The 22895-nt window shown below is 36.1% G+C and overlaps 1 protein-coding gene across 2 annotated transcripts; it reads right to left on the bottom strand.

The window, feature by feature from the left end:
• Positions 1 to 386: 386 nt before the first annotated feature.
• Positions 387 to 22220, bottom strand: LOC114245790 (uncharacterized). 2 transcript variants are annotated; one of them, XR_016324147.1, is made up of 4 exons: positions 21817 to 22220; positions 11587 to 11760; positions 4452 to 4611; positions 387 to 3813 (listed from the first exon to the last, which is right to left on the bottom strand). XR_016324147.1 is itself a non-coding variant. In XM_028178066.2 (3 exons), exons 1-3 carry the CDS (start codon positions 21881 to 21883, stop codon positions 4520 to 4522), a joined length of 333 nt encoding a protein of 110 aa, XP_028033867.1. In that variant the 5' UTR covers positions 21884 to 22219; the 3' UTR covers positions 387 to 4519. The 2 variants fall into 2 exon arrangements, 1 of the variants encoding a protein (XP_028033867.1); XM_028178066.2 differs by having other exon boundaries at positions 387 to 4611; positions 21817 to 22219.
• Between the last annotated feature and the right edge of the window lie 675 nt (positions 22221 to 22895).

Raw genomic sequence — 22895 nt, 5'->3', positions numbered from 1 at the left:
ACATTAAGATGTAATTTAAACAATTAACCGAGCCTCACAAACATGAATTTAATGTAATAAACAAATAAAAAAGCGCTTTAAAAAAATGCTTACTTTAAAGCAGCACCGAATAACTTGGATATTCAGTTTATTTTATGTTTGGTTTCATGTACCACATCCAAATTGTGAACATTAATGACTTAGCACGTCCCTACATGGTAGAACGTGTAGATCGCTATGAAACGCCAGTAGGTACGTCAATTAAATGATACAATTAAACCACGGAGTTTAATTATATGTATCATCAAATTTTTGACATTTAAAACGGATTGAAAAAAAAAAGATACAATTAAACTATGGAGAGTATAAATAAATGTATCATCAAATTATTGACATTTAAATAGGGATCAATTTATTTCGAACACAATTTCACAATGTAGAATATATTCTCTATATTGTTTTATATTTACTGAATGATCAATGGTAACGCTATATGCCATTTAAAATGTGTATCTTTATTTTTCATTTGTACAGCAAAGATGGACCGCATAGTCAAAATTGATAATTAAAACACAGTACCCCTATAAAATCGAACCACACGTCAAGATCCTTCACAGTAGAGGGGGAAGATGTCGACCGCAGAAGACATGGATGGAGTGTGTGAATGACGATATGAGAGAGAACGGAGTGAGTGTTGAGACGACGGCTGATAGCAGACAATGGAATAGAAATTTTCGCTCTCCCGACCCCACCTAGTGGGAGACAAAGAAGAAGACGAATTTAAGAAGCTTCACGAATATTTTGAAACAATCACTTATCCAATAGAAAAAGTCTACTTAACGATACAAAATTTAGCTACCAACATTTCTCATTTAATTTTTATTCAATGTGGATATTACGTAAGGTGTGATTTTCCAGAACATTCATATTAGTCATACTGTGATATTAATTCGCGACTTCATGAAGTCTAGAGACGGCAAACGGTTTGACAAATCTATGAGGCTTGTTGCATAAAAAACAAAAGCGCGACGTGTGGAAATCTTAATCTTATGGGTCGCTTCATATTTCCCATTGTTTAAATGTATACAGGCATTATACTACATGACATTATTACGTGGAAATTGCGTTCTGAGATTCTTTGTTCTTGGTTCATTTTGTCTATTAAATGTTGAGCTTTTTTCAACAAGTTTAGTTTAAAAATATATCTGTATTATTTTTTCAGACCTTTACTACAAACAAAGTTCTGCATTTCAAAAATCATAAGATATTGTGTAACGTTAACTCCATTGTACATACGTACATATATTTTGTGCGTTTAATTAAATATTAAGAAATGATTCATTTGACGTCATATAGACAAGACACAAAATACAAACGTTAAACATCTAGCTGAAAAACTAAAATGATTTCTTTATTTCTAATCCAGTACCGACAGCACGTAAACAGAAATAAATAAATAAAATGCTAATGAATACTAAAAATAAATAACTAAGCGTATACATTAAATATAATTAGGAAGTTACGAAATTTTAACATAAAATATTATAATACACGAACATTTTTTTACACATCATACTTTCCTTTTTAAATAAAACTGTTCGGTCCAACAGACTTTCTGTGATGCCTAGTTTAACAGCTATCTATAAATAGTAGGTACATATATCGTCTTTTTGCATTAAAAGTGTACAATTTCCAAAAATATTCGAAATTGAGTTAATATGCGGAATCATTTGGTATCACCAGTATTTTTTTCATAAATACTGTCAAAAGAGCATAGTCTAGTTTTAGTTTTTTTTTTTAGTTTACCTATTTTTTTACTACTATTAACAAATTGATACATCATTATATCTTACTTTAAAAGACAGATAATGTAACTGATAAAAAATAAAGTGTTGCAACCCTTTAAAACACTCTCCTTTAAAATTAGGAAGTTTTGAGATTATACAGTTTTAATGCAAGTAGACTATATAATAAAATTAGTCAGGCTAATGGATAATGATATCGTGGCCCGTACGTTTGATCGATTGAAAAATTTTAATTGTATCAAATACAATGTTGGTCCGATGAAGAGAAATCTGGGCGTCTACCCATAAAAATAAATTACATACAAATTTAGAAATAACTGTATTTCTTGATCGTAACAAATATGACGCGACAGAGGGCTGCTATATAGTACCCCGCTATGTACTATGTCCAACTTTATTTTTATTGACAGATTTTTTGGAAAAATTAAGAAAAATTTAGTTATGTTTGATAGTACGTCTGTGTTATACTTTGTGAGCTCGAATACGGCTCGCTTATTTGAGTTAAAATTTATATTTCACATCACTGGAAAATTTTAGAACATAATCTGAACAAAACAAAAACATTTCAATATGCATGTAAAAAAAGAGGACTTCCTTTAAAGTTAATTATTTCCTGTTTGAAAAGCAGTTCGTATTAATGTAGAATGTAAATAAAATAGCGGTGTCAGAGATGATGATATATGAAGTTATAAAATTAATTTCTGTGTAGAATTAAGAACGAATTTCCTACCAAATAGACGTAGCAATAGATTAAAGTCCACTTTCTTTACTTGCATTTGCACGTGGCGATAAATTAATCAACATAACAGCTGTGTTAAAGAAAATTGAAGAAATGTTTTGTAAAAAACAATCTTTATTGGATTTTCTGTTTGCTAAAATATATTTTAAAAAGGCAGATTCGTTTATCTGAGACTAATCAACTCATTTGATATGTTTAATTTCTCGCTATGTCCAATTCTAGTCTGGTGCTAGCTTTCTGTTGGTCATAACATCATGGGGCCACTTATACCAATATTGTTAGATGTAACGATTGATAAAATACGCAAATAATTTATAATATTAGAAAACGTATTTACATTTTCTTCATTATTCAACCACAGGTAGCAAGACCGAACATTACACATTACTCACATACATGCAAAACATGAACCATAAATTTTAATAATATTCTAATCGCTTGCCACTAAATATATCAATACAAATCCAATATTTAGGATTATTAGTCTTTTAAACAAAATTGACATTTTTTATTTAGATATTAAGGTGTCATCATGTGGCACCATTAATATATTTTACGAGTTAATTCATTTTATCTGGCAACCCCACAGTCAACACTATGTCCTTTTGCCACATCAATTACGCACAATATTTAATCGATACAAATTACTCACAAATATACTTTTGTACAGAAAAAGCCGAATATAGGTTTTTCAATATAATAGCAAAATCTACATTAAAAATTCAACTACAAACACGCACATTCTTAATCACTTTTCTATTTCACTATTCTAGAATAAATTGTATTGTCTAATTACTTTCACTTGTTTTTACATATCTTTCTTTAAGATTAACGAATAAGCAATGTTATGTAAATATAAAATCAATTTATACACAAAATTCGAATATGTGTGTGCTTTTTGTTTAAATAGTGTTGTCACTTAAAATATATTTATTTGCAAGAATAAATCGATTTATAAAAGAACGAAGTCAGAAAGCTTTTAAGCTTTTGTAGTGGGATTAGTAGTGAAGTAAAAACAAGAGTATTCACAACTGTTTAAGGCGTCGCTTGTAGGGGTGCGAGGGAGTTGGGAAATATTTTCTTACTACTCATTCATACATCACTTACTCATTACACTTAACTAATTTCGATGCTGTTTTCGCAAGTTTTCTTATTGGTGGTATTTGCTTTTAAGCCAATGTACAAGATTAAATTTAGCAAATATCCCTATTAAGCGTGTGTAAAAATATCGTCTGATCAGTCTGTAATGTAACAGTTGTGGAAAATGTCTCAACAAAACCCATAGACAAGCTGCATGAAAAAATATATTTTAATTACAGATTATAACAATCGTATAAATATAAGAATTAAATTTGAAAATATAGTTTAGAATTAAATTTGTTATAATTTTGAAAGGAACGAAACGACTCATTGTGACATTTATCATGTAAAAAAGCTGCCATACTACATCGTCACTGTGTCAATAATTTTATTCGTACAAAAACATAAGACAACAGAACGATTTTTGTATTCATAAAATGATATTATCAGTTACTAGGCAAACAATGATTCATATAAATATTATCTGATTTCATTGCTCTTCAAGAAACTTTTTGACGTTTTTAACATTAGCCAACAAAAGCAGTTTGGGTTTTCGATCGAGTTGGTTTTACTGCCGCACATAGATTTATTAATGACAGTGTCCAAGCCAAGTCGATATATACCCACGAAGCCTTTGCGGACCTTATCGAAAACGATCGTTTGGGATAATATTATTGGTGCACAATAAATTAATAAATCATTTCATAGATACCATTACAGATGACGTCAAACGTCAATGTTACGTCAAACGTCAATGTTACGTCAAACTTAATTTGTCAAACTAAAAACGCCTAAACTACATTTGTACGACCGCGCCCCTGCGGAAGTGTGACTACGTAATACTATACCTGGTTGAGATTACTTTAGCTTTGGGCTAGTCCAGTTCGGTCTTTCGACCTTGAGTGAGACCGACAGCTCAACTGCAGCTGTCCTTTTTAGCGGTCTGTTCGTCTGCTTTCTTGACGTCCAGATCCGTCGTCGATGCGCCCGCCTGTGGATTGTCGGGATCTGAAATTACAATTTAAATTTATGGAGTTTATCATTTTAAGTCGTCTCGTGGCCTAAAGGATAAGACGTCCGGTGCATTTGTCTTGAGCGATGCATCGATGTTCGAATCCCGCAGGCGCCTAGGCGGGTACCAATTTTTCTAATGAAAATATTACTTGACAAATACGATTGACTTCTACGGTGAAGGAATAACACCGTGTAATAAAAATCAGACCCGCAAAATCATAATTTGCGTAATTACTGGTGGTAGGTCCTCTTGTGAGTCCGCGCGGGTAGGTACCACCACCCCGCCTATTTTCAGCCGTGAAGTAGTAATGCGTTTCGGTTTGAAGGGTGGGGTAGCCTTTATAACTAACTATAATTGAGACCTTAAAACTTATATCTCAAGGTGGGTGGCGCATTTACATTGTAGATGTCTATGGGCTCCAGTAACCATTTAACACCAGGTGGACTGTGATTACGTCCACCCATCTAAGCAATAAAAAAAAAAGGCCTTCTTGTGACTGAATTCTTATTTAATTCGCGTCAACAATCTGATGACACCAACTCATGATAGAAGTACACTCTGAATACAATCTTCGTGTCTATTTCTGTTCGTAGTTCTCTTGTGTAAGGTGTTCACCTTGATGTTTACGAGTGCATAGGCCATTAATACTGCAGTTATAAACTCGATAACGCTCTTCATGTTACGCACGTAATAATTAAATAAACTGAGTAATTAACAAGCGCGATGGTCTCTCTGTGAAATTTTATCAACATACACGTAACTTCGTTTTCTGATTTAAACTTTAAAAAAAACTGCATTAGCCGTAAATGATAGATTAAACATTAAATATACAACAAATTGGCAATAAGGCATACAGCGTGCTCTCGTTTAATTAAGTTATTTTTGCAATAAAATTGCGTTAATTCGAATTGCATTAATTCGTAATACATTACCTACGAATACGATTCACGTTTCAAAAAATGAACAAAACCGCACAACCTTGAAGTTGAAGTTTTGTAATATCTTTACGCTTATAAAAACCTTATTTGACGACGTGTGCCGAAATGTTCAAGTATAACAGCATTTTTGGTAAATAAAATCAAGAGATAATATTTGAACGAGAAAAGGAGTGATATGATTTAACATTGTGCTACATTCGAGATAGTCGTTGTTTTCCACCTTTCCACCTTTTTATTTATTTATTGCTTAGATGGGTGGACGAGCTCAAGCCCACCCACCAGGTTACTGGAACCCATAGACATCTACAACGTAAATGCGCCACCCACCTTGAGATAAGTTCTAAGGTCTCAGTATAGTTACAACGGCTGCCCCACCCTTCAAACCGAAACACATTACTGCTTCACGGCAGAGACAGGCGGGGCGGTGGTTCCTACCCGTGCAGACTCACAAGAGGTCCTACCACAAGTAATAATAATTACGCTAATTAGAATTTTGCAGGTTTGATTTTTATTACACGATGTTATTCCTTCATTGTGGAAATCAATCGTCAACATTTGCTAAGTACGTATTTCATTAGAAAATTTGGTACACGTCTGCGGGATTCGAGCACCGATATATTACTAGATACGAATGCATCGGACGTCTTATCCTTTAGGCCACGACGACTTTAAGAATATGAATATGCTGAACATTTTAAAAACGACCATAATCCTATCTATACATGCTTTATCACTTAATAACATTTTTTTAAATTAAACCACCAATTTAACTAGCTCAAAAGTTTGCCAAACAACGCTACTTGAAAATATATACATACCCTTCAAATGTCAAAGCAAAAGGCCAACGCGATCGTAGTTAAACAATACGATAGTATTGTGTTACGGAAATCTAAGAATAAAATTGTTTACATTTTATATACCAAAACAAATTAAGCGAGCACGTGTCGAAATCGCGTGAAATCGACTACAGTCATATCAAAAGGTAGGCCTTTACGTTATCGGCGTACGGTAAACAAAACAAAAGTTATTAAAAAGAATTACAACCTGTATGTGCTATTTTACGGGTGTAAGGAAACTCAAATTCAACTAAAGACTTTAATGCACTTTACCGAGTAAATAAAACTAAAAGAATCATAATGGATTAAATCGATTTCATTAATGCATATTGAATTGCACACTATCGCACTTTTAGCCATAACGGATTTTCGGCGTATTTCTCTCGTGCAACTATCCTCGGATATTATTTGCGACCCAAGATATATGAAATCCGCTACTTTCTTGTAGTCGCTGAGTGCATCAGAGCGTGGAAGAAGTTGCGCTCTATCTATTACCGTTATTTTGGTCTTCGATTGCTTGATCTTAGGATCTTAGCACTTTCTTATTCTACACCATTCGGAAGATTACATAGGTTGCCAAACTGAATCAATATACATACATACATAAAAATACATAGACACAAATAAATAAATCAAAGTGGTTGTCTGTGATTTGAATTTGTTTTTATGTAATAAATATCAATAATATATATCAATAAGTAATGAATATTGCCACGTCTACAAACTTAATTAATTTAAATGGCAAATGGAAATTCACAAATCAACAATAAAGTGTTTATTCTGGCAACAGTACCCACGCAATAGAATGTTATGAAAGTATCTTGCTATACGAACTACCCCGCATTATCAGGATATTAATCGGTCGACTCGACAACGTCATCGCGGGCTTTCGATTATCACATGTGACAGGCGGATTGCGATACGAATGACTCTCGTACAAAACAATGACTGATAACGATAACACGAGGCTGATGAAATGTTTCATCCCAGTAGCTAATTCTATTTTTATTCGTACTAGTGGTCGCCTAGTAGTCGAAATTGGACCATAATTATTAATTTAAATTATAAGTTTGAACATTAATAAGGTTCTATTGGCAAAGACTTTCTATGATGCATATTTTTGCCGTGAAGTAGTAATGCGTTTCGGTTTGAAGGGCCGGGAAACCGTTGTAACTATACTGAGACCTTAGAACACATATCTCAAGGTGGGCGGTGCATTTACGTTGTAGATGTATATGAGCTCCAGCTTAGACTTGATAAAATTTTACGACTTTACGGCTACTACCATTTTTTAATTAATATAAAAAATATATAAATATGAGACACCTTTCAAATTTTGCGGTGATAATAAAGAAAGAAATATTGGTTTGTGTGCCATGATATATTAATCCACGATGCCATCCATGCAGCATCCATGAGGATAAGACTGAACTGGTGCAAGATAGTCCATGAGAAAGTGATTCAGAGAGGCCACGATTCCCGGCATTGGGGAATATTAACGCAAGGAGGAGATATAAATTCCATATGACTACATCGTCACAAAATGCGAGATATAACAACTGCCGACCATTATGGACATACTCTTGATGTACCTACATAATGATATTAAAAGTGTCGCTCTCTTTATCATTTCGCTTGAAACTCTAAAAAGTAAGCAAATTAATGCTGAAAAGGACATGGCGTGAATCTATAAGTATTAAATTAGAGGGGTTAATAAATTACTAACTCACATATATTATTTGTATACGTAATTATTTTTAATAAGTGCCTAATAGACGAACACGTCATCCACGACGAATACGTAATTGATATGGTATGCGAATATAATGCAATTAAGATCTACATACATACAAATGTAAATGAATATACTCTCAAATATTATATTAGCTAGAGCAAACTATTTGGGGAGTATCCAAGTACTGATGCAATTCGTAGTTGCGTTTAATTTTAAATTATCCGGTGCATTACTGTAATAAACCAGCTCAAGATACTTTTATGTTCCCATAAATAGACACATTTGCAAAAAAAAAACAGATATCACATTCATGTTCTTAACTGACTTACGAAACGGTTCAAACTCAACATAGAAATGTCACTAATGAGCAGTGGTGATATGCCAACATCAATATTAACACTTTGTAAAAGAGCATCTGTATTCAATTCCCGTTGTGTAAAATCACCCAAAATACCACAGGCTATAGATATCACAACTTCAACATTCAAACTGATATACATAATTGCCCCGAGCCGGAAATTTCTCGAAAGTTGGTATCAAATAGTAAGAGATCACAACATGTCCTACCAACCCAACATTGAAAGAATCCAGTACTAAAGATATTTAAGACTGAGATAAGTTTGAGCATATTTGTATACTATAAATGTGGTAGTTTTTGAATATTTGCTGTTTGGGAATAACGACGACGGAAAGATCTACTGAGCGGATGTCATCACCAAAAGGCGTTGTTTGCAAAGAGTTGCAAACAACATTGTAGCATTGAAGATTCTGCCCTACAGCGTTACGCAGCTATGAAGAATACAATTACAAACAAACAAAACGATTACACGATAAGATACAATGATAAGTACGTACGTCATTTGCATTCGAAAGATAATCCAGTTGCTAAGTAAAATGACCACGTTAACGACAGTCACGGCTTGTTGGTTTTCAATAATCACATTAATTTTTACTAATTCGTATGTTTCAAAGGAGATTCTTGATAAAGACTGTTCACTCGGAGTATTCTTAAACACCGAAAATATAACAATGCGAGATTAAGATTAAGAATTCGGGTTTGAAAGTAAATAGGTGTTAACCGATAAGGAAGGCAACGTGAGACTAATACGAAATAAGGTTTTGCTGTATTAAATTGGCGTATAACTGTCGATCAGAGTCGGCGTGCTCAAGACTGGTAGCCAGTTCGCAGTGTACTATAAATAGTATTAGTTAGTTCTGACTACAAATGAAGACACAAATACAGCAAAACAAAAGGCAGACACAAGGCGAAAGGAATACCAAACTAAAAACACACAATTAAAACTTGTTTAGTTCACTTGCGATGGTACACTTTTCACTGGTGGTAGGAACGCTTGTGAGTCCGCACGAGTAGGTACCACCACCCCGCCCATTTCTGACGTGAAGCAGTAATGCGTTTCGGTTTGAAGGATGAAGCAGCCGTTGTAACTATACAGAGACCTGAGAACTTATCTCAAGGTGAGTGGCGCATTTACGTTGTAGATGTCTATGGGTTCCCGTAACCACACAACACCAGGTGGGCTGTGAGCTCGTCCACCCATATAAGCAATAAAAAAAATAATGTAATTTAATAAAACAAAATTATATTACAGAGAAAACAGAGCGCAGAGTAGTTAATAATTCTCGTGTTTGAAACGTAAATGACGTCAGATGTTTAATGATCATCTCGTGCCAATCAATGGGGTGATGCAAGCTACTGTCAACCATGAAGTCTGAGTCATCACGAATGTGATATTAGCTCGAAGATTTCACATTGCAGTGAATGTTAATAGCATGGCTAACGGCTGTGTAAAGCAATATAAAGGACGGTAGGCGCAAATCTTTCATATTTTTTCAGAGCCTAGAAACGTTCGGAAGCTTCAAAAAATTGTTCTCGGAATTCTGAGTTGACAGCATCAGGGCAATTTTCTCTACATCTTTAAAATTTTGTATATACGTTATCAATTGCTAGAATTATACACGTTACTTGAAATAGGGAATTAACTCGTAGTTTTTTTTTTTAATTTTATCTTTTTTCTCAAACATACGTAAACCTTAAATAATAATTTATAGAACACGTTTTGGGCTTTGTGTCATAAATTATCGTAAATTTTTCTCGTAGTAGATGTCAAAGCGTACATTACCTCTGATGACTTAAGTAGACAGCTAATGGTCAGAAAAGCTATCTACGGAGTCCTTAAGCAATAAAATGAATATTGGCCAATTTGGTGTATCGTAAGATTATGTATTTTTAATTACTAGAGGTCCCACAGTAGTCGAAATTCGACTTTAATTGGAATTGTAAGTTGTACACTATTATAATAGTATTTTATACTTCTATAATTACAAATTTGGCAAGGCTACACTATACATTTTTTTAATAAAGACAAACAATATTTAATCTATTCTCAATTTGACCACAGACGTCAAGAACAAAAGTTTGACAATAAATATTATGCATGCGTGTGTGCGTTAAATACATGGTATGTAGTGTGTGTAATGTTTTCTTTACTGATTTAATGTATCTTTTATGCATTATTTTAAAAAAATATTAGCATTGTGCACTTCTTCTCTATATTCTCTATAAGTGTGGAAAATTTCATACTCCTCCGTCCGCGTAATATAATTCCTATTTCTACGAAAGGTAATCACAATACAATATAAAGTGAAATTTTGACCATGTCTCAAGGTGAATTGGAATTTATATTGTCGACTTTAATAACATTAATTAATTAGTTTATAAGTAGCCGACATAATATTGTAAAATTTGAAAAAGTATTCCCTGGTAACTTCACATGACGAATGTTAAATCGATTTCATTAAATTTGTAGTGTGTGTATGTACTCAAAATAATTAAATTATGTATGAATATTCTATCACTCTGTGTTGGCCGGCTGGTAATATGTACATTAAGCTGATGGTTGCTGTTACCGCTTGATACGTATACTGTCACATACGATGAGTATGTGACAGTGATTCTGTTCTTTATCACTTAAGGGACACATTGAAGTCGTCGTGGCCTAAGGGATAAGACGTCCGGCATTCGTGTTGAGCGATGCACCGGTGTTCAAATCCCAGGTGGGTACAAAAATATTTCTAATGAAATACGTACTCCACAAATTTTCACGATTGACTTCCACGGTGAAGTAATAACATCGTGTAATAAAAATCAAACCCGCTAAATTATAACTTGCGTAATTACTGGTGGTAGGACCTCTTGTGAGTCCGCGCGGGTGGGTACCACCGCCCTGCCTATTTCTGCCGTGAAGCAGTAATGCGTTTCGGTTTGAAGGGTGGGGCAGCCGTTGAAACTATACTTGAGACCTTAGAACTTATATCTCAAGGTGGGTGGCGCATTTACCTTGTAGATGTCTATGGGCTCCAGTAACCACTTAACACCAGGTGGGCTGTGAGCTCGTCCACCCATCTAAGCAATAAACACAAATCGCAATGAACTCTCACCAGTGGTGACGAGCTGTTGCAGCCTGGACGGCAGATCCGCGGTCGTAACCTCCGCGCCTTGTGGATGCAGGATGTCCGGCATGGCATTCCTCCGTCCCGTGCGTCCCGTCTCCAAGAACTCCTTGGGCACTTCTTCTCTATTCCTGTCCTGCATTATTGCCATCATTCTCAGCACTGTGAATTTGCAATGTATTCATTATTGTTACAGTTTTTTTTTATAGCCCTATAGGCAGACGAGCATACGGCCCACCTGATGGTGAGTGGTTACCGTCGCTCATGGACGTCAGCAATGCCAGGGGCAGAGCCAAGCCGCTGCCTACCGTTCCTTTAGTAATGCGTAATCGTGGCGTTCAATCGTAGTTGGGAATGTAATTCAGTAGTAGGAATTAGCGTAATGTATATAGTACTAATGCCCCATAAGCTCGGCCAAAGTATCGAAAGATTAGCTTGTGAGACTGGACGAAGAAAGGGCCCTGTTGGACAAAGAGTTGGGAGTTCTAACTTTCCGTTTCAATTCGACCGAAGGCTAAACGATAAGGCATATATTATGTTAAGGATATAATACTATGCGGAACAACCATTACCTAAAAGGGACGAAACTGACGATGCATGCGAAAACATTTAAAAAAAAACCGCAAAAACATCTCGCTAGCGTTATTGTTATATTCTAGCCATTTAAGTTTTTTTTTTATCACACGCGTTTCTTTTTCAACGATTGAATACCGTCTGATGTCATGAACGGTAAGGTAAAACTGCCAAAATTGCATTAAAATTTAGCTGACAGGCAACTCCAATCCGGCTCACCGCCTATTGTATTTAATACATATAAACATCATATTTTATGACATATGTGTAGATAACGAACCATACCGTTTTCGCTATAACTGAGCAGGAATGTGATACACTCATGCTTGTGCACCAATATTCAAGTGAGGGGAATTAGGAGAATAAGGTAATTGATACTATCTCTGATAACGGACAAATATGTATTATCATAAGCGCGTATACTTGGGTCTGTATATTCTGTCTAATGACGAAAATATTATTTCAATCCCTTTGATCCCGATTCTTTGAATTACAAATTTTACAAAATATGAATATACAAAATATGAATTTTAAGACTTTTTTTTCCTAATATAATCTAGTTTGACTTTTATTTCTATGAATATGCGATCAAAATCTTTATAATTCTTTTTTTCTATTCTAACTTTTATAGGGGTTCTAGTTTTTTGATGATTCTAATATTTATAGGGTTTTTTTTTTTCAAAAGAAAAACATTAATTGATTAAAATAATAATGAATCGACGAACACTGAAAACAGTCCGTATTCAAAACATTAGAAATAGAAAAAGGTATTACATACACGAATAGGAATATAAATCTCCAACAAACTTTAAACTTAATTAAGTTAAGAATTATTCAAAACGTTTTCGGCTCAATTTTATTTTATTTTATATCCTACCCAATTTTATATGAAAGCAATTTGTAAGCTATGGGTTTCGCCTTATCTATATTTCGTATGCAATTAGCGCTCACCTTGACCCTATTCGAGTTACAATGAAAACACATTACTTTATATCGATCTGTCATACATACATATATCCATGCGAGAGCCTATTCGCTATGAGTAAAATTTTGAAATAAAAATATAGTGGAGGAATTTATATACTTGGGGTCGCTGATCTCTAACAGTGGTAACTGCGAGAAAGAAATCGGACGCCGTATCGGGATGGCTAAAAGTGCCATGACTAGCCTCGATAAAATCTGGAAAGATCGTAATATTCGCCGAGTAACTAAGATGCGTCTGGTTCGTACGTTGGTCTTCTCTATCTTCCTGTACGGGGTGGAGACTTGGTGTCTCAGGAAAAAGGAACGCAAAAAGATTGAGGCGTTTGAAATTATTGCTGGAGAAAGCTGCTACGCATTCCTTGGACAGCTATGAGAACCAATGTCTCCATCCTCGAAGAGCTGAAGGTCACCAAGCGCCTGCTGACTATGTGCCAGGAAAGGATCCGGAGTTTCTTTGGGCACATAATGCGATCCTCATTGCGCAGCCTGGAGAAACTCACAATTCTCGGACAAATGGAGGGAAAGCGCGCTAGAGGAAGAGCGCCAGCTCGATGGGTTGACAAACTCAAGGAGGTGACTGGAGACCAGATATGGGGAGCGGTACATATGGCGCAGAACCGGACCGAGTGGAGAAGATTGACATACAGTCACGATCCTCAGCATTGAGGGAACGACCAGAAAGAAAGAAAAAATTTGTAATACAATCGAAGTTGTTGTTTTTCAGTTGATCATTTCGAACATAGAATGTGATAACGTCTCTATGCAAGTTATGTAATTTATCAGGAGAAACGTTGAAAAATTCAACATCTTATTAAACAATTCTTATATAGCTCTGCTAGGCTATAGAAATAAAATTAACTACAAACTTCATCAGTAAGAGCAAACATCTCTCTCGTCTCACTAATGGCCATTAAAAAAGGTATTTTCTCATGCTCAGTTCAGTGTTAACAAAAATTGCATAAGTGACTTTATAGCACCGTATGTGCGATTTATTTTATTCGCTATATTACAATCCTTTTTGTCAAAAAGCCTCAATAATAATAATAATAATTTATTTGAGACCATATTTTTGCCCATATATGAAAATACAATTCGGAGATACATATATTTATCCCGCCACATGTAGGCGATTCCATGTTAAGAAGAATGGACAATCCATCTCTATTCTGTTCGCAATGAGTTGCAGGTAACCGTTGGAGCCGCCACGCACCCGCCGCATCAGGGATGCTGCTCGTTTCCTAAGTATTGCGGCAAAGCCGTCAACACCGGCGTCTGCAAACATCCCCGAGGCGCTACAGAAACGTGGCAGTTTAAAAAAATGAAGTCGAATTTTAAAAAAAGTTTCAAGTCGTCGTGGCCTAAAAAATAAAACGCCCGGTGCATTTGTAGCGAGCGATGTAACAGTCCCGGTGTTCGAATTTCGCGAGCAAGTACCAATTTTTCCTAATTAAATACGTACGTACGAATAATTAATTCAACGAGCCTTTCACTTGACGCCGTCTTCATTTTCGGTTACGATTGCTACACACCCTGTTTATTTCAACAGTTAATTTTATTGGCTGTATTTATTTTTCACGACAAAATTTGCCTGTCGAAGCGCAGGGCCCTGTTCAAAAATTTTTGATTGGTTACGATGAAACCGCCCAAACTCCGCATGTGCGTTGGGAATAGGCGGAGCACGCGTCCGAGTTCGGGTAAAACGGAAGCTTCATTTCGGGCCGCTATTGTCTACGTTAACTTATCAAAAGTGTTTGACAAGTACAGAGTGTGACGTAACGAGACAGACGAATCAAGGATATCGACTGCTGAACAACGTGATTAAAACTGATAAAAGTTATCGCAAATTAATATCAATGTATTAGAAAAATGACGCAAGAACGTGATCTCCATGTTTTGTTATCGTCATCCGAAAATAATCGTAAACGTAGATCAATGAGACGGAGATAAACAAATACCTGTTGTTACCATAATCCTATCTATTTTTGCCGCAATAATCATGTGTTTTTTATGAAGGAATGATTACTGGTGGTCCGTAGGCCATTCCGGTTTCACCAGGACAGGTGGGCGAGCACAGGCTCAGCCAGGAGGGATGGGATTTGCTAACAGCTACCCTAACGCCCCCGAATGAGACCTAGAGCAGCTGCTTCGAGAGTGAATCTACTACCGGATCGGAATTGCGACCGGTTGAGAAGATCCGGCAAGAAACTCAGCGGGCAGAGGATAACATCGTTATTTTCATGTCACGATAACTCAACGGGACGATGGGATTTACGCTGCTACAACTATGGGTTCCGGCAATTGCTTCGACCTTGAATTCGTGCGCGCATTTCAATCAAAAATAATTTATTCTCTCGCTACACAGTTCTTACTCAAATAAAGACTCTTAAACGACAATAGTTTCATACAAAGCCTTCCAATAACAAGTTGGCCATTGACTTCGCAGTTGACCAAGGTAACCGAGATTTGGGACGTACGTAAATGTATTGCTAGCAAAAGTTTCGAACACTCCGAAAAGAAAAACATCAGACACATCGTAATTTCATACTTTGGAAAGAATCGCACAGAAACAAATTTAACTTGAAGAACAAATTTAACTTGTAAATTGAAGGAAGCGTTTGTCGATGTTTCCGAGAAGAAAAAAAAAGAAGGAACAGACTATATCCCGGGTTTTCCCACAAACGAAACAACTCTATCTAATCAATATTATGCGATGCGTCGTATTAAATTTGCACGTGCAGTTAAGAACTATTTTATTTCAAGCAGGCAAAATACATATATTTAAATTCCTTAATGGGATACTCAATAATGTACTTTAAATCAATTTTGAAAACTCTATTTTCTATAAAAGAAAAAATTTACATCGACAAAGTTGCGAGCATTTCTTTAAAATCGGTTAATAGATTATTTACAGAGCAAGGTTACAAGGCTCGACCTGTTCGTTGAATATAACTTTTAGAATTCACTATTTTATTTCACTAAAAATGTTCGGTTTTAATTATTCGAGAGATCACATTACGTTCGTTAAAATTAAAATTAAAACGTCATTAACATCGCGTAGAACAAAATTGTCTTAACGAAGTTTAACAAGGATCAAGGTCTTCTATAGCTATCATACTTATATGCTACCTACATGCATATACATGAAAAGGCAAAGACAGAAAGTTAAGTACCTAGCATTGTTTTCTTGTTCACTAGATATTAACGATCTTTAGTGTTACCAATAAAACAAAGTTCAACCAGTCGCTTATTTATCTACAAAATAAATAGAACAGTTAAATACTACTTTACCAATGTAAACAAAACAAAAAATATATTAGAATCTAGAATCGTCGGTGATTTTATTCGATTTTTTATTAATGACCATGATATTGATGAATATCAGCACGACCACAGATAAACTTCCCGAACCAACGGTCATTTATACAAATTATACTCGAAATTAATCTGTACCGGGTAATATGATTTTTTTTCACTGTGGTCTGTGACAACAACGTCAAAGCACTCAAAGCCTTCATACACCTTGAGATCAAATCCAAAGGTCAACATTAGTTTACTTAACCGTTTTTCTTCCCTTCAACCGGGAACGGGACGCACAACGATTTTCCTGGTAAAACAGACAGGGTGCTGATAACTACCCATGAAGGCTTAAAATGCGCTCTACTACTAACTAAATTAAATAATTGTTGGCAGAACACGGAGTAACGCATAAACATCTATAGAATATAGATCTAAATAATCTAATATTATGTAAAATAAAATTCATATATTCACGTTGCGCTACGTCAACAACGTTATAATGTAACGGTGGACACAATTACCGTGTCTTTGTTATGTTAATTGCGAATTGAACTACAAAGATCGTCCTTTGAGTACGACTCGTTACGTTTGTCAAGTACGAGAACGAAGTCACTAGCGAGTACAACATTCAAATGTGTTATTGAATTGTAAAAGTATTTGTTGGGTACAGGCCGCAGCTCTGCCTGAACCAGCGGTTTAACTAGTGCTTCTTAATCAAAAGGTAAGAGGCACGAGTCCGTGCCCTTGCCGCAATGTATTCAGTTTTACTAAAAATGAAGGGCGTTCACGAGTACTCACATTCGCAGACTATTTGCCATGTATCAACGTAGACTGGTTTATGCGACGGTGGGATTATGGCTTGTTTGTTCTGAGCGATATAAAGATAGTTCCGGACTTTGATGTGGCAATTTCGTCCGAAAGTGCATTCCTTACACGGGAACCACAAAATGGATGCCAACTACCATTTTTTTTTATTTCTTAGATAGGTGGACGTGCTCACAACCCACCTGGTGTTAAGTGGTTACTGGAGCCCATAGACATCCACAACGTAAATGCGCCACCCACCTTGAGATACAAGTTCTAAGGTCTCAAGTATAGTTACAACGGCTGCCCCACGCTTCAAACCGAAACGCATTACTGCTTCACGGCAGAAATAGGCAGGGTGGTGGTACCCACCCGCGCGGACTCACAAGAGGTCCTACCACCAGTAATTACGCAATTATAATTTTGCGGGTTTCATTTTTAATACACGATGTTATTCCTTCACCGTGGAAGTCAATCGTGAATATTTGTTGAGTACGTATTTCATCAGAAAAATTGGTACCCGCCTGCGGGATTTGAACACCGGTGCATCGCTTCAACACGAATGCACCGGACGTCTTATCCGTTAGGCCACGACGACTACTAAAAACTACCTTTGATTGTCGATGCCGCTGTTTCAATTGTATCGATAAAACATATAACCTCATCATAGCTGATCATTGTTTCGTAACGGCTTCTCAATAGCCATGAAAGAATGCGACCTCCGCCTTGCTTCGTATTCCTCAAAGGCAAAGGCTTAAGCTGAGGGTTGTGACCATACTTCTGTATCACTTTCTCACGCACGATCTTTCTCCATCTGTTTCTGTCTCTGGTGGTATGGAGAGCGTTATAAACTGTGGTATCAAGAGCGATGCGGATCTGGTCGGACCAACGTATAGAATACGACAGCTCCCACTTAAATTCATCTCAAATAAATATCGGAGACGTTGTCACGTCAGGACTGACCGCGCTTAGGTTTGTTTGAGTACTCAGTTTGACACTACCTCAGTCTTCTTAGGGCTATCCTTGTTATCAATAGGACACGATGACTATGATTTGAAAGTACATATGCGTTCGTTTTGTAGAATTCGATATTATTACTTAAAAAATAATCATAATTATGGATCCTTTTGGAGAAATATTGTTAAGGGATAACTTTAAAAATAATTAGGGTTCGAAATTGAGATCGTGCGACGGTATCGTGACAAATATTGGCTAAAAACTATACGAACTCGTTCTAGCTGACAGCATTCTACTAATATTTTAATCGCGAAAGTTTGTAATGGGCGGATAAATATTTGTTGGGTTTTCACGCAACAACTATTGGACTTTTTTTTTTTTATTGCCCTTGTAGGCCGACGTGCATACGGCCCTCCTGATGGTGAGTGGTTACCATCGCCCATGGACTTCAGCAATGCCAGGGACAGAGCCAAGCCGCTGCCTAAGCCAAGCCGCTGCCTAATGATGAAACTCCATAATGTTATAGCTTATTAGAAAAGCAAATAGGCTATAATATATTGCGATCAACGTGCGATAAGTAGCGCACGGGATCCTTTCAAGAAAATGGTTTTTATACAATTAGTCACATCCGAGCGCGATCGGGTTTTGCTAGTTGTAAATATTTGCAAAATAGAAGTGGTAGCTCGTATTGTTAATCGACGCTCCACGGGGCAACGTAATGCCGCCGTCGCCCAAAACATGTCTTGTCGGATCCTCCAGATCCGCTCTCGATGCTTTTGGGTTCTTTAAATACCTGATGGTACAAAGAGCTACGAAGGGCTTTCAGGGACACGACCTTCAGAAATGAAGTATGCGACTAAGAAGAAAAAGAAATACCAGTCATCGTCCTCGTCGAACTCGTCGATTTTGAAGAGTTCAACGTGCGAATTAGCTCATGGATACAACCCACTGAGTTTCTCGTTCGATCATCTAAGTGGATTGCGATTTCGACATGGTGGTAGATTATGCGAATCACTGTTCTTGCTAGAGCCAGTTTTAAAAAGCTCTCAGGTTGGGCCCGTGAGCTCATCTACCAGTGCGTGAGTAGCTAAAATAGCCCCTTGGGCTACCAACGTATAGGTACGACACAAGTCAACACAGCTAAGTATTGCTATTTTATGCGCTCCGCATGTAATGAGCCGCCTTGCATCCGGTCTGCATCTGATGAAATTTTAGGTGGTTAAAATCATACATCCCTACCTATCTTACCGCCCATGGCCTGTAGGTGGGAGTCTATAGATTTCCTCGTGGCAAAAAAGGTACTGCTATCCTATATCTACTGAGAAGCCGTCTTATATTCAGGTTTGAAGGATGGGATATCTTATTTTTCTTTGGTCAGCATTAGATATTTCGAACATTGGATAAGATATGACTTAATCCTTTTTTTTTGTCAGGAGGAAATCGCCGGACTTCCGCCCTCCATTGGGGATGGCGGGAGAAGCATGTCTGAGCCGAAACGACTAAAACCTCATGTCGCTCAACAACCAACGTCCAAGCCTCGCATGAGACAGAACTCATGAAAAGGCAAAAGGGGGAAAGTGAAGCGTTTAGTGTGGAGCACATCTCTCTCATCACCCACCCCCTCGGGACGCCGGACCGGCGATCGTCGGCGCTACGACCACCAACCCTCTCGGTCGGCAGGCTATCCGAAGCCCGCCTAGATGGCGTCGGTTAGAGTAAGTGTGACTTAATACCTAGCACAATTCTAATATAAGCTCTTGGGTACATGTATGACAAGGTGTATAACACAAAATAAGCAGCTGTGATATTATCGACTATTTTAATGCAGAGTTGTAACAATGCTTACTATTAAACAAGTTACTTACTGAATATTTTTTTTTTTTATTGCTTAGATGGATGGACGAGCTCACAGCCCACCTGGTGTTAAGTGGTTACTGGAGCCCATAGACATATACAACGTAAATGCGCCACCCACCTCGAGATATAAGTTCTAAGATCTCAGTATAGTTACAACGGCTACCCCATCCTTCGAACCGAAACGCATTACTGCTTCACGGCGGAAATAGGCGGGGTGGTGGTACCTACCCGTGCGGACTCCCAAGAGGTCCTACCACCAGTATATATATATAACATAAATGGGGGTTTTTACTACGACGAAACCATTGTACATAGCAGAAAGAAACCATCTGTATAGATAGCATTTCTGTTCTAACGCTTCAAAACTGAAGGTGTAAAACTTATGATTTCTGCTCACATAATCAGATACTGCAAACGTCTTAAAAAAATCTTATATTTTTATTTATTTAGTTTTGTAACTAAAACTACCATGCATGAATGTTTCTATACCTTATGAATAATAATTAAAACCCAAAAACATGCGACCGATTTCATGTTATCCAGTTTATTTTGCTTTATAAATATACCAAAGGTTCTGGACTGAGTATTCATTTCCTATACCTAAGTTTGATTATTAAATATATAATATGTATTTTGACGAATGATTATTTAGATCATGTATCAGAAGCTTTAGTAGTATTTATGAATGAAAATTTTCAAGAAAAAACTAATTACATTTTGTGACTGTGTATTTTGAAATTAAGGAAGTTTCATTAGCAGTTTTTTGGTGTTTCATCAATTTTCACCAATACTACTTGAATGCCAAGACTAGAGCCCCAAAGGTGCATCCCAACAGCTTTCGCATCAGCATTATATCATATTTAAGCACAGGAAGGCAGGAAACACTGATAGAAGGGTTTCCTGCCTTCTTCTTTTATACCTATAGGTTCAATACCATTTTAAGTGAAAGCATTTCCAAATAGGTACCATAAAATGTTTTACATCACAAACTCTTTGTTTCTGAACGGTGAACCAGGTAGAAACCTGTATTGTAATTACATTTCTTGAAAATTCTCATAGCTAAGGGGAAGAATATAGAAGTGAAATACCATTTCATCCCAATGGCAGTCTTCTTACGCAGATAGCTTGACTCGTTGCTAGTAAGCTTATGTATGCCACTCTAAACTTATCATGCTCTTCATTGTCCTGAATCAACACAACTGGGTTAGTATCAGTTCACTAATGTTAGACCTCCACAAAAACTAAATTAGTTAATTAGGATGTTTTTTTTTTTCAAAAAGTCACTGATTTTGAAGAAAAGAATCTTGTGCTTCAAAGTATCCTTGAAATCACCAAAACTAATTACGTTATAGAATTTGTTTGTTATATTTAACTTTAGTCAAGTAGTTTTCTTATTTAAAGAAAAAATTGTCATCTACTATTTTTGACAATTTAAAATGATAATTCTTGGATTCAAAAAACTTATGTTTTAAAAATATTTGTTAGTCTGTGGAATTTTATTTGAGTAAACAAAAAAAATTCACTATGAAAATGATGCGGGTGGTGTATATTTTAATGTAAATCCACACTTTTAACATAGTTTTCCCACAAAAAAATGATATATTTCCTAAGATAGAAGTAATAATGAAACCTCGTTCCCACATTGTAAGAAAGATTATTGGAATGTTTCGTGAAGAAGCAAATATAAATCTAAGAACTCCAAGCAGTGGGCAACCTGGCAAGCGCAACGCAATCATTCCAGCCTACCTGCACGACTTTTTACATGTTGACCTCTTTTGCGTTTAGACACATGACCGGCAAGTACTCCAGACATTGTACAATAATTCTTTAATGCAAATACTACGTGTTACAACGTTTTTATTGATACAATTTTTTTAAACAGTACTCACAATCTTACATGCACAATTTTATTTCTTCATTTATTACACGACAGTACTTAAAAAAATTGCACTAGATTTAAGGCATAAGTTAAAGAGCGGATCAATCTCGAAATCACAATAAAAATAGTTATTTTTTATCCTAACGAACTTCTGTTTTATCTACAAGAGCGTGCACGGAAATCACAGCAACGTACATAACACAATAGAAACTAGAAATTCATTAACTTGACTGGAAGGAAGATAAAAATGATTTTCATAAATGTCAATACTGTCACCTTATTTGACTGTTTGACCGTTGATTTATTTTGACATTATCTTTTATAAGGACTTTTATGACCTGGCAATTAAGACCTTTAAGTCAAATCTTATTTTAATTTAAATGCTTATTTTTATGAAGAATGATAATATGGAGTGAAATGAATTGAAATGAAATGAAGATGATTAATTGGAGACATTAATCAACTGGGATGAAATTAAATGAAATGAGATTAGATGTTATGAAATGAGATGAGATGGGATGAAATATAATCTGAGTAAAATGGTGGTCATTTACTGAGATTTTTCAGTAGACTTTTCGGAGAATCCCGAGAAGTTACGTCCAGCGGCTTTGTTTCATTTTCCCACATTTGTACACTTTCACAGATATTGAACAGTTAATAACCCATAGTATTACACATTTAAACCTGAAGAAACACTAAATAGACAAAATAAAACCAATCACACAATTTCACTCCTCGCGTACCCGCCCAAAAGTCTTTTTTGTCGCTTAGCCTGAACCATGTACAGATTAGTGATATTACTTCTACTAAAACTGTTTACAATAGGTATGATACTCGCCGAGTGCAACTTAATAGACACGAATATATGTTTGAAAATCACCCGCTAGGTACCTACTTGGTATTTGCCACAAACACCTCCACTTTCCGAAATATATATTAACGCTTA

The sequence above is a fragment of the Bombyx mandarina genome, chromosome 15 (genome assembly GCF_030267445.1).
Source record: "Bombyx mandarina strain Sakado chromosome 15, ASM3026744v2".
Lineage (NCBI taxonomy): Eukaryota > Metazoa > Arthropoda > Insecta > Lepidoptera > Bombycidae > Bombyx > Bombyx mandarina.
This window is presented reverse-complemented; position numbering and strand designations above follow the sequence as displayed.

Bases quoted from the DNA above. Each gene is read 5' to 3' on its own strand.
- LOC114245790 (XM_028178066.2), bottom strand. From the start codon at position 21,883: ATGTCTGGAGTACTTGCCGGTCATGTGTCTAAACGCAAAAGAGGTCAA. The intron at 11,761-21,816 runs GTAGGCTGGAAT...GCAAATTCACAG, and splicing joins ACATGTAAAAAGTCGTGCAG to TGCTGAGAATGATGGCAATA. The intron at 4,612-11,586 runs GTGAGAGTTCAT...TTGTAATTTCAG, and splicing joins GCAACAGCTCGTCACCACTG to ATCCCGACAATCCACAGGCG.